Source organism: Cucurbita moschata, unplaced genomic scaffold, assembly GCF_002738365.1.
Source record: "Cucurbita moschata cultivar Rifu unplaced genomic scaffold, Cmos_1.0 Cmo_Scf00007, whole genome shotgun sequence".
In the NCBI taxonomy this organism is placed as follows: Eukaryota; Viridiplantae; Streptophyta; class Magnoliopsida; order Cucurbitales; family Cucurbitaceae; genus Cucurbita; species Cucurbita moschata.
Genome location: NW_019268523.1, coordinates 1,735,879 through 1,747,953, shown reverse-complemented (window position 1 = coordinate 1,747,953; position 12,075 = coordinate 1,735,879). Strand labels below are relative to the sequence as shown.

Sequence of the window (12,075 nt, the reverse complement as noted above, 5' to 3'; positions counted from 1 at the left end):
ATTAAAGGAAAAAAAAAAAAAAAAAAAAAAGTCTTGAAAACTGACCTATTGAATCCCTTCGAAGAGCAGTCAGATGGGCACAACTGCAAGACACAAGAACATTACTACATGTCAACAACGTTAATAAACTAGAGAGGAACAAAACGAGTAGAAGAAGTATAGGAATGAAGGTGAATAATAATAATAATACCTGCCAAGAGCCTTCCCAAGATCCGCACAAAGTGACCGAATGTATGTTCCTTTAGAGCATGTTACTCGAAATATCAAATTTTGCCTGTCAAATAATGCACATACTAGATTTAGAAGTTGATTCATATTGGTGCAACAAACAAACACTTTCAACTGAAAATTTTGCAATAACTAAAAGGTATTTGAGCTGCCCGACAAACCAGCCAAAGCTCCAAGTAAACAACCAACTAGAGTTGTTAAAGTTGTCAATATAATGAGTCTGCCATGAGTTTTATTTGAAAATTTGGACCTTTTTGTGATTTTCCTTCATGTTTAATCACTACAAATTTGAATATTTTCCTGTAACTCTTTCAAGATTTCTATATGACTCCTCTCTCATTACTTTCATCTTTCTACAAGAAAATTGGATCAAAACTTGAGTTTCTAAGCCCATGCCACAATTTTAGGTACACAAATTACAGAAATGATGAAACAGAAGTACTTGGGGAGTGAACATACCTGTCATCTAAACTACGTTCAATATCAAATTTGTAAATTGATATCCGCCTAGGGGAAAGCTCAATACTTTCTCCTCTTCTTGCTTTCTCATACATCTTCTCACCTCCGACCTATAAACACGATATTGAAATCTGTAACCAAAGATCTCCTTGAACATTGATTTCATATTGACAAGTAACTCATAGTTTAAAGAATCAGATGAATGAAGTTGACACTACAAAAAGAAAAAAGAAGAAAATGATGGCCATACTAGTGTTCCATCCATCTACGCACTATAATCTTATACAACAAAGTATATTGAAATCAAAGCTTCATCTGTTTTGTAAGTATTCCATACAGATATGTTATGAATCATGTGTTTGTACTATGAAGCATGCATTTTTAACAACATTACTTATACCTTGTGAAGTTATAATTATAGAAAGAAGAAGTGCTTACTTTAATGGCAGAAAACATGGGAGGAACTTGCCAAATTTCCCCACAAAAAGAGGCAACAGCTTTTTTGATGTCATCATCTTTGATGTGCTCCCAAGGCTCTCGCTGAATTACCTGCATAATAATTGAGACAAGCGATTCTTATTTGGAAGATATACAAATATATACTCATTAGGAACTGAACCCAATTGAAATTTTTTATTGACCTGTGAGACAGCCAAAACCTCACCTTGCAATTAACCTAAGAACTCAACAACTAATAGAATGTTGAAGAACATTATGCTAATGATAGAAAAAGGATAGAATGCATATGAACTGAAGCCTCTTCATGCCTATAGTGAGACGGACTTGCCAGAGGCAAATGTTTGATGAGTTAATATAGAATCATAGATCTTCTTCCTTAAGACTTGAACAATAAAGATTCCTCTGACAGATCCAATACATTTCCCAAAGAACACAGCAGGTATAGAACATAGATGCATATCAATTAAAAACAAGAAAGCATAATTGACTTGAATGATAACATCAACACACCGCTGAATCAGCATCCCAAGTTGAAGTAGCCTCTCCTAAACGGAAAACTCCACTGTAGCTCTTGATCATACCTTGATATCTAAAAGATAAACATGCCACCTTTTAGAAAAGTTGTATGCCTCAGGATTTCTCATTTCATCTGTGTTAGGCTTGGGAAGATATCCTCCCTTACCCTTTGTTTATTATTGTTAGTTTGTTATTAAAGAAAGGAAGGGGGGAGAAGAAAACAAAACAGCAATTACAGAGCTAACTTAATCAATCACCTGTCTGCCAACTTAGTCGCTTTACCAACACAAACTATCAACAATCCAGTAGCCATAGGATCAAGAGTACCTGCATGACCTACCTATCAATGCACATAAGTGGAAAACAATGCAGTCAGAGGAGCTCAGATAATCGAATAACTTGGTCTAAAACAGCTGAAATGCACCTTTTTCACTTTGACTAGGCGCCGAAGTTTTCCACAGACCGTAAATGAAGTCCACCCTACGTTAAATTATCATATTGTTCATTCTAAACGTCCAACAAAAAAAAAAAAAAAAAACGCTGAGGAATTTACTTCTAACTGGAATGGATTCAGAACATTCACTAAGATATCAAATCAATGATTATAAACAGGGTATTCCTTTCGAAGGGCTGCATAAACCATAGACTGACCTTTAGGTTTGTTCACCAAAACCACTGTCCCACAAGGACTATCCCATTTGGCAGGGAGCTCTGTATGTCTCGTCAAAAGATATGGCCCCATCTGACCAATTTCAGAATCTTTGGCTGGAACTTTCTTCAAACACTTGAAGAACTCCTCCACCTTCTTCTCTGTCACATCTTTCACTGACCCTTTATTATCCTTTTCTGGTCTCCCCCCATCAAAGAAAACCAACCCTTTTTCATCCACGCCATTTGTGACCTCCACTTTTGTCTCGGGCTTAACCCCCACTGCCTTTCTCACCCCCTTCCTTCCCTTTGTCTGTTCATTCACTTCCACATTTGACTCTCCAGGTCCCAGAAAAGCCTTGTCAAGACCTTCATCAGGGAAATACTTTTTCTCTAACTGATACACCATTTTGTAATGCTTATCTTTCTCCCACGGATACGCAAAAGTGTCATAGAAGAACAATTCCTCCTCTCTCTTATGCAATGTGTTGAACTCAACCACCTCAGGCTTTAATTCCACAAACCCCTCGTCCTGTGTCTTCTTTTCTTCATCAGAATCGGACCCATACATCCTCTTCCTTCTTTTATTATAGTATTTCCTCTTAGCCTTGTCCATGACCACGCCTTCTTTACCGGACGCAGATTCACTCTCGGAAATAAGCTTCTGATCCACCCAGCTCTCGAACCCCAGTTCGGAAACGGGATCCTCGGAGGACTCGAGCTCGGGAGAGTTGTCGGGGCTGATTCTAGCGGGTGTTCGTCGGTTCTGAGGGGGCATGGGAGGATAAATGGGGCGGTCGATGATCATATCGTATTGGAGAGGGAATGGGGTGGAAGTGGTCGAGGATCTGCGGAGCGATAAGAGAGAAAGTGAATTGGGAAATCTGTGGAGATGGTTGAGGTTTGAAAGTGGGAAGAAGAAAGCGAGCGATTTGGAAGAAGCCATGAGCGTGGACCGAATGAAGAAATGGGAGGCATGAGATAGAGCAGGTGATGTCGCCATTGAAGTGATTGTGAGATGGCTGAGGGAGTTCGTGAGACTCTGAACCTTCTTGGTGGGGTGGGCGGGGAGGGGATGTTTTGTTTTCTTTTACTACATTTTTTTTCTTTTTCAATTTTTTTCTTTTTCAATTTTTTTCCTCATGTATATATAATTTTTAGTGTGTGTATATATATATATATATATAATTATTTGTAGACTTACATTCCCACAGATTTTGCTAATTATTATTATCATTTTACTATTTTTATGTCCAAGGGGTATTTTTTATTTTAATTTTATAAAAGAAACCAGGAGCAATGAGAATAAAATTAAAACTTTATTTTAACATCATCATCATCTAGAGAGTAGAACTAAACTTTTTTTTAAATAGTATAAAAATTTCTTCCTAGTAAGTGAGTTTTAAAGACTTTGAGGGAGAACTTGTAAAGAAAAATCCAAAGACAACAGTATCTACTACCACTAAAAGTAATATCCAAAGATAACAATATCTACTGCCACAGAAAAGAAAGCCTAAATATAACAATATCTACTACCACAGAAAAGAAAGCCTAAATATAGCAATATCTACTGCCACAGAAAAGAAAGCCTAAATATAGCAATATCTACTGCTACAGAAAAGAAAGCCTAAATATAACAATATCTACTACCACAGAAAAGAAAGCCTAAAGATAACAATCTCTACTACCACGGAAAGGAAAGCCAAAAGATAACAATATCTACTACCACGAAAAGGAAACCCCAAAGATAACAATATCTACTACCACGAAAAGGAAACCCCAAAGATAACAATATCTACTACCACGAAAAGGAAACCCCAAAGATAACAATATCTACTAACGAAAAGGAAAGCCTAAAGATAACAATATCTACTACCACGAAAACTAAAGCCTAAAGATAACAATATCTACTACCACTAAAAGGAAACCCCAAAAATAACAATATCGATAACAATATCTACTATCCCTGAAAGGAAACCCCATCGATAACAATATCTACTACCACTGAAAGGAAACCCCAAAAATAACAATATCTACTACCACAGAAACGAAACCCCATCGATAATACTATCTACTACCAATGAAAGGAAACCCCAAAAATAACAATATCTACTAATGGTAGGCTAAAACCTTAAGGGAGAGTCTGAAAGGAAAAGCCCAAATAGAACAATATTTGCTAATGGTAGCTTGAATAGTTACAATTAAAGTTTGTTCCAAAGATTATTAATGTTTATTAGTATAGTATTTTAATCCAAACCTATGATCCAAAAAAAAAAAATCTATGTAAATACTGCATTTCCATTATTTTCTGAACTCTGAATAGCAAATTTAAATATTAATGGATATAAATGAAAGTGAGCACAGTTATTAATTGATCAAATGAATGTCGAATGTTCAAAACGCCCAATAATACCAATTTACCAAGTTTAGCAGCTCCTATAATCTGTCTAAAACAACAAGAAAAAAAGGAAGAAAAAAATGTAGTATTAACTTTGCAAACTACTGAATGACAATATATATATATTCAAGATGCATACTTCCTCAGCAAACCTAAACTACCAAACTCATAGTCTAACTGGAAAGTGTTTTAAGATCAACCTCATTTAGGCATGAAGGAACCGCCTGGATTGGTTGAAAAACAAAACCAGCTTTCTGGCAATTTTCCTCCAGAAGCTTCACTTGTGAAGGCCCATCAGGGCAGAATACCACAACAGCTCCTCCACTGCCTGTGAACTTTGAAGCAGCGCCTACTCTTCGGGCTAATTCCACCATTTCTATGTTTAAAGCACCCAGAACATCATCTCCAAACATTCTCCTGTGAGGAGTTCGGAATTTAGGAGGGGAAAACAGCAGTAAATGGTGAGTTAGCATAGCTTTTGGTTTGAGTGGAAGGTGGTGTCTTGACATACTTGGTTAAATTGTTCGAAGTGTTCATAAAAAAAAAGTACTTGAAAGAATGTAGAAGGCGCTCAATTAGTTGCTTCTTCCAAGAGAAGTGTTTCAGAAGACACTACTCTCCTTAGGTATCCTAATAAGATCAAATTTTTTTAACTATTGCAATAACCAACCAATTTTCATGGTTTAAGAAGTGATGCTATCCTGGAGGGCAATCTCAAATAACCACCTAGGCCAAATTGCAGAACTTGCACAAAGTATTCTCATATAGACATAAACTTTGAATAGTTTGGAGTTGAAAATTTACTGAAGGGCTATATATTTTTTTTAATGTCTGGACAAAATTTGTTTGTACAGAAACACTAACCTGCGAAGATCAAAATTGCGGTTCATAAGTGCTGCAAGTTTTGAATAGTCCTTCTCAAGTAAAACTGTCCTTCCTTCTTCTGCAACCATAGCAACTTCTTGCATTGATGATATAATCAATTTGTCACCATCGAGCCACCTCTGCCGTACTGTACTGTGGACCTGCATTTGCATTGGTCATGGATGACAGTGGTTAGTGTTCAAGATCACATTTCCAGCAATGCTAAGGTTTAATCCATCTACAGAGGAACTGTAAGAGTTGAAGAATGTGAAAATTTCTCAAGCTTTGGCCAAAGGCAGTGTAATACAGGTTGTTTGGTACAAACAAAATTTAATTGGTTACGGTTCGTCTTGGCATTGAATGCTTTGTAGTTTCATGACAATATATCTTGTAGAGGGGGAAAACAGAAGAATATAGTTGCACTTCTCCAGTATTTAAAAACAATTCATGCAAGTGCAAACAAGCTGCTAAACCACGACTAAAAATAGTAGATATCGAAAATTGTACAAATGAAATGTACGATGGGGTTGATTAAGATATCGACCTTTCCGGAATCACTCGGATTATCAGCATAAATTAGATAGAGTGGAGGAAGAAGATTAATATCCATGGGTGTGTATATGCCATGCCCAAGCTTCTCCATGTGCTCCTGGCTAAAATCCTACAGAAACAGAAGTAAACATCATTAAAAACTTACCAGATTTCCATATTCATAAATATATCAACATTTTTAGAAGCTATACCATGTAAACAAGGCCACCATAGACCTGCGCAACTCGATCTTGAAGGCCAGCAACAATGCCAAGTTCTTTCTCTGCAGCAAGAACAAGATTAGGTCTGACCTCCACCTTAATCAGATGCCTGACATCAAAAAAGTCTAGCAAGCAACTCAAGGCAGCACATACGATTGCACTGGAACCTGAAAGCCCTGTCTGGAATGTCAAAATTATTACTTAAGCCATTTGATATCATGTCGACAAGTCAATGTGCAGAATAAGGGAATATGAGGTTTAGCATTGGTATGAACACAAGTAGGCTAAAAATAATGCATTCTGAAATATTTTAAGTCTTCAACTTGACAACCATTCAAGATGCACTAGCCAAGCGAAGCACGACTACATTGGTGTGCAAATTACAGATGAATGTGAACTATGCATATCTAAGCATTCATTTATAGAAAATACAGGCGGACATGTTGTCAGTTATAAATTGAGTATTAATTGAGTAAAAAATTCAGGAAGGAACCCTTTTCAATCCCATTGAAAAAACACAAATCCATAGTAGCAACACAGCCAAAGGCTTCGTAAGCTTAATGCATTTCTATCTTACCAACTAACCATGAAAAGAAGTAAGAGCATCTACTTCATTGACCACAAATGATTATGAATCTACAAGTACTGCAATCATAACGCAGAGATACATTAATTATAGAACAAAAGTAATATAGCATAGAGCAAGGCACTGTACCTGTCGAGGAATATTAGTGTCGTAAGACAAAGTAAAGTTCCTTGTATGAAGATTAATCTCGTTTTCTCTGCAATAACTATAAAAAACTTTACAAATTGCCATAAGCAATCGCACCCCTCCATAGTAGCCTTCACTGGACAATCGATTAACCTGTAAAACAGAACAAACAAACTTTAATCCGCAAAATTCTTGAACATATTGACAAACTTAAAATAGTCATTACATTTCGTTCCGTGAAATTTCAATAATTCCAACGCATCAACAAAATACAGTGATATGTAATCAAATAGCGATTTCCTCTTTACATCTCTAAAAATGAAATTGAAACAACTACAAGAAAATGCAACAATACTGTGTTACCGAAAAACGAAACCACGAATTTGCGGACATTCTAAAATTTCAATCGCTCATAGATCTCTCCATCATGCAATGTGTTATTTGTAAATCCCTCCACCAGATCTATCCAAATCAACGAACCACTTCAATATAATGTGAGAAAAAAACGTACCAGATGATCGAGGGATCTGAAGTGGACGAAGTCGTGGGTGGGATGGGGAGTGATGACAAGCTCTTCGGAAGGGCGGAGTTGCACGCAGGCCCAGAAATTCGAGAAAGCAAAAGAGATGGTGCGACCATAGTAAACATCGCTCGGATTTCCCAGTAGTCCCACTCTGGCATAAGCCTTGTGCTCAATCACAGAGGAGGAGGAGGAGGAAGATGATGATATTTTGGAATCCATCCTACTCTTTCTCTCTAAAAAAGTTTCTCACTCTTCTTCTCTGAGAATTACAGTTCTCGCCTCCGTCGTCGTCTTCTTCACCCGACGAAAGTCGTCGGAAGAAGCTCTGTTCTTAGCTTATAATAAGGAAAACGTAATCAAGAAATTTAGCGAAATTATATATATGTGTGTGTGTGTGTGTGTCGTGGGACCCACTTAGGTATGACCTGGCACATATCATCTCTTCGGGTTAAAAGTCAATTTGTCCTTATCTGTTTCGTGTTGGCACTTGCTCTTTCTTTTTTTTTTTTTTTATTCCTTTTTCATTCTTCAATCAGATAGTGTGAAAGATTTAGCAGAATAAAGTGAAGTAAGGATAAAGATTTATTATTATTATTATTAATATTACAAAACATCATACCTTAAAAAAAACAAAAAAACATAATGTAATGTCAATTATTATTAAATACATATTATTCATTGATTAGAACTAAATTTGATCTTAGGTAAGAAATTTTATTAAATTTTTCATTATAGAAACTCAATCATTACAATTTATAAAATATGAAAAAAAAAAATCAAACTATTATTTATTAAAAGTTAATAGATTAAATTGTTATAAACTTGATAATATATAATCTGTTAAGGCACAGGAGCATCACATACAGCATATCAGGTTTCATCTCCGTCATCTTCGTCGTCGTTAGGCAGCCCGTGGTCATCTCCGATTCCTTCAAGAAGTTTATCAACATCCTCTCCGAACTCCAATAGCCTTGCTTTGTTCTTGCACGAGGCACACATGCAAGTCATTCACTTCAGTCTCACTCTCCTTCAGAGCTTCTTCCCTTGCTTCTGCCTTAATTCAGCCATACTAGCAGCCGTAGACCTTGTCGGAACTTCCCATTTCTGTTTTTCATAGAAGAGGCAACAGCCAAATACTTCACCATTCGATGCATCAGAGGTTCAGGATCTCCAAAGGATGGCATAGTTGCACTGATTGTTGTTCTTAATCACACGAGTAAGAACACTGGCAGCTCTTGTTGTCATTATTGAACTCAGGATACTTGTGAATAAACCTTCGGGGACATCCAAGAACTACTGATACTTTGTGATGCAGCACTCGTACCATATCATATATTTCAACATTCCCTTGATATTAAAATATACATTACCTCTAGATCCCCATTGTTTTCGCTCAAAGTAAGACTACGTAAGAGCATGCTGCAAGATGAAGAATTTGTCAACTAAGATAATTAAACTAGAAGTTTATGGAGTTTAAACTAATCTTCTACATTAGTAGACAGAGAAAAAGTGCATTTAATAAAGCACCAAAAGAACAATGCACGATGGATTTGTGAATAAACCTTCCGAATGACATGTTCACATCCTCCTCAAGTGGTGCATGGATCATGGACTGTGGTTGAGGAATTAAAGTGGATGCCAACATTGTTTGCCCATCAGAATTTTTCTGATTCAGAAAATGTGTTAAAAAAGAGTAATAACACAATTGAAATTTGAAATTTAAATATTAATATGTTTAATAAAGAAAAATGTAGGAAGTTGAAGCATAAATAACCTCACAAAAGCACTTGAAAACATAATCAACTGCAAAGTATTCTTGGGTACTTGATGTCCGCAAAGTGATCCTAAGAATTGAATTCAGGGCAGGCTCTTGCAGCACATTGTCTCCAAGGAGTGTGCATGCAATAGCATCAATATTTTTGGGATGCTCAGAGATCAGTGAGTCCCGTGTTATAATTTTTCTGTTCTTATCTATATTAGTTAGCCAAAGTATACCTCACGGTCCATAAGCATGTCCATAAGTCGAGTTATAACGCGAGGAATGCTGAGAATTGCTTCCTGCAATCTTAAGAGGAAAATCAGCAATTCAAGTAATGAGAATAGTAAAAAGTACAGAAAGAGTCACAAAATAAATATAACTCGTGGGAGAATTTGAAAGAAGCGCTGTCAACAGTTGAAGAGCATAATATCTAACATAAAAAAATCCTCTTCTGACTGCAAAAGCACAGAAAGAAACCCAAAGAAGGGAGGAGAAAAGTGATCAGATATGATACTGAGTTGCACAAATGCATACCCAAACCTATAGATATTGAAAATGTAAGTAAATGTGAGGAATTACTGACCAAAAGACTTAAAAGAAGAGAGATGCTGTCTGATTCCCTTGAAACCAAATCAGAGTTCGTCAGATTTGAACTTCATCCCTGGACCCATTTGCATGATCGAGAGGAGTTAATGCACTTACAAGAGTTTCAAGGGCCCCTAGAACCTCAAGTCAAGTAATGGAGAATAAATACAAAAAAGAAACTCAGTAAAGAAGAACAGCAAAGAATGACTTCCCACAGATGGTCAAGTTGAACTAGAACAGAAGTAATTAAGTAAACTAATAATGTATAATACTATCAACTAAAGATTTCCCGCATAGAAATATCAAATAACCTAGACTTACCATGTAATATTATCTTTAATTGTTCCAATACTTCTTGAAATGGCAATAACATGTTCTTTGTTCAGAATGAAAGCACATCTAGAAGTCCTAAAGCAAGATTTAATTCCTCAATAAGCAAAGAACAGATAAACTGCAACCATTTCAACATCATCTCGTTCCTCCTTTAAAACACTCATAAGCACATCAAGTATATTCTTTATTTATAAATTTAAGACAATCCAGACAACTATAGTAACAAGTAAAGCACATACCCATTGCACCAAAAGCTTGGGCAGAACGGTTTTCTGCTACAACAGACTGAAGCTCCACCATAGCAGCTCTCCTGTCCTCTGCAAGCTGACCATTGCTAATGCGATCCAATAGACGTTCAACGTTATGGAAACGGTTCACAATTAACCAAAAAATATAAAAAAAGAAACCGTAAACGTAAATGTTAAAAAATTTCTGAATGAGAAAAAGCAGATGAACGAGCGTATGCCATGCGGTTTATCCATCTTCGTGTTTACGAGTATACAACATCTACTTACCTATCTTCATTGGACGCAGAATTCTCATTGCCGAAAACAAGCCCAACCACGCCCTGCACAAAGCTCACAGATAAAACACAATACTAAAGATCGTATAAACAACTACAAACAAGCACCACATTACTGTCCTAAACATCATAATCCATGAAACTTCGGATGCAGAGAAGAGAGTAAGATCAACTTGTAACCAGAGACCAAATCCATAATCGAGTAAGAATATAAAAAATCCATAAACAGAAGCCAACGCAATCACCCCGAACACAATCCAAGCGTTGGAAATGTTTACACGCAATCTCTAATAGTGAGAGCTCCAATCAAATCGTTAAAAAAAATCCTATAAATGAAATTCCATCCCAAACGCAGGGTTACACAGGATTGAGTACACAAATGGCCTTCCAAAATGAAATAGAATTCCGATTAGAAAACAAAAAAAAAAAAAAACAGGAACGAACCTGAAGTTCGAAACAGAGTGGCTAATCTATGCGTCCGACGATTTTCGGTTGACAGCGATGGAGTGTATCGTGCTTTCTTTCGGCACTTGCCCAAAACGTAAATTCGGACCTCCTACTTTTGGTTTGTCTTTTTCCTTTTATTTTTTAATATATATTCTGCGGGGGAAGACGAGCCCAAGGCCCAATAACTCAGCCCTGTGATTGAGACTTTGGGCCTCCAGATAAAACACTAGCGGCCCATATAAAACAATAAGGTTTTTTTTTTTTTTCTTGTTTTGTTTTTGTCGTTAAAACGGTTTTAAAGAATTATTTTTATTTTTATTTCTTCTCGATTTCGATAACTACATTTTAAATTTTAAAACCTATAATAAAATTTGAATATTTATTCTCTCTATCAATAATATAAATTCATCAAAATTTGATTACTAAAATTTATATGAATAATTAATGTTAATTAAGAAATATAACAAATATTTTAAAAAGAAACACCCACGAAGTGCTTTTAATAATAGATAAGATATTTTTAATTAATTTCAAGTGCCTATTGTATATTATTTATAAAAATATATATATATATTTATGATTATATTCCATAAACTAATTATTATATAAAATAAAAAATATTTATCTGAATAAATATGAGTAGATGATTAGTTACGTATATTCTTATCTATCCACTTGCTATTTTTATTTGTCCTGTAGATACCAAAAATTCCAAGGTTCACATCTTTTTAGACACGAAAAACGGAATCTTTTGAGGATTATCCCAATTTCCCTCTCAAATCGTATTCACTCCACTTGGGATCCAATTCCAAACTCATTTCCTTCTTTTTTTTTTTTTTTTTTTTTTTTTTTTTTTTTTTTTTTTTTTT

The 12,075-nt window shown here is 35.7% G+C and overlaps 3 protein-coding genes and 1 long non-coding RNA gene across 4 annotated transcripts in view; all 4 read right to left on the bottom strand.

The window, feature by feature from the left end:
• LOC111444875 overlaps nucleotides 1-3,416 on the bottom strand; it is a 4,338-nt gene extending 922 nt beyond the window's left edge. The window contains exons 1-8 of the mRNA XM_023082973.1: nucleotides 2,314-3,416; nucleotides 2,087-2,142; nucleotides 1,920-2,002; nucleotides 1,657-1,735; nucleotides 1,126-1,236; nucleotides 688-797; nucleotides 191-274; nucleotides 46-83 (exon numbers count right to left, since the gene is read on the bottom strand). Coding sequence (XP_022938741.1) covers nucleotides 46-83; nucleotides 191-274; nucleotides 688-797; nucleotides 1,126-1,236; nucleotides 1,657-1,735; nucleotides 1,920-2,002; nucleotides 2,087-2,142; nucleotides 2,314-3,313 — 1,561 coding nt within the window. The 5' untranslated portion in view covers nucleotides 3,314-3,416. The remainder of the gene's footprint in view (nucleotides 1-45; nucleotides 84-190; nucleotides 275-687; nucleotides 798-1,125; nucleotides 1,237-1,656; nucleotides 1,736-1,919; nucleotides 2,003-2,086; nucleotides 2,143-2,313) is intronic.
• A 1,239-nt stretch (nucleotides 3,417-4,655) lies between these two features.
• On the bottom strand, nucleotides 4,656-7,911 carry LOC111445352 (glucuronokinase 1-like). Its single transcript, XM_023083686.1, has 6 exons — nucleotides 7,548-7,911; nucleotides 7,040-7,189; nucleotides 6,316-6,504; nucleotides 6,117-6,233; nucleotides 5,573-5,733; nucleotides 4,656-5,125 (listed from the first exon to the last, which is right to left on the bottom strand). Exons 1-6 carry the CDS (start codon nucleotides 7,776-7,778, stop codon nucleotides 4,882-4,884), a joined length of 1,092 nt encoding a protein of 363 aa, XP_022939454.1. The 5' UTR covers nucleotides 7,779-7,911; the 3' UTR covers nucleotides 4,656-4,881.
• A 411-nt stretch (nucleotides 7,912-8,322) lies between these two features.
• Nucleotides 8,323-10,479, bottom strand: LOC111445136 (golgin candidate 6-like). Its single transcript, XM_023083370.1, has 4 exons — nucleotides 10,476-10,479; nucleotides 9,334-9,554; nucleotides 9,122-9,225; nucleotides 8,323-8,978 (listed from the first exon to the last, which is right to left on the bottom strand). The coding sequence occupies exons 1-4, from the start codon at nucleotides 10,477-10,479 to the stop codon at nucleotides 8,897-8,899; spliced, it is 411 nt and encodes a 136-aa protein (XP_022939138.1). The 3' UTR covers nucleotides 8,323-8,896.
• Nucleotides 10,477-11,321, bottom strand: LOC111445353. Its single transcript, XR_002710823.1, has 3 exons — nucleotides 11,204-11,321; nucleotides 10,752-11,085; nucleotides 10,477-10,570 (listed from the first exon to the last, which is right to left on the bottom strand). It is a non-coding gene; the product is annotated as an uncharacterized LOC111445353 (long non-coding RNA).
• Between the last annotated feature and the right edge of the window lie 754 nt (nucleotides 11,322-12,075).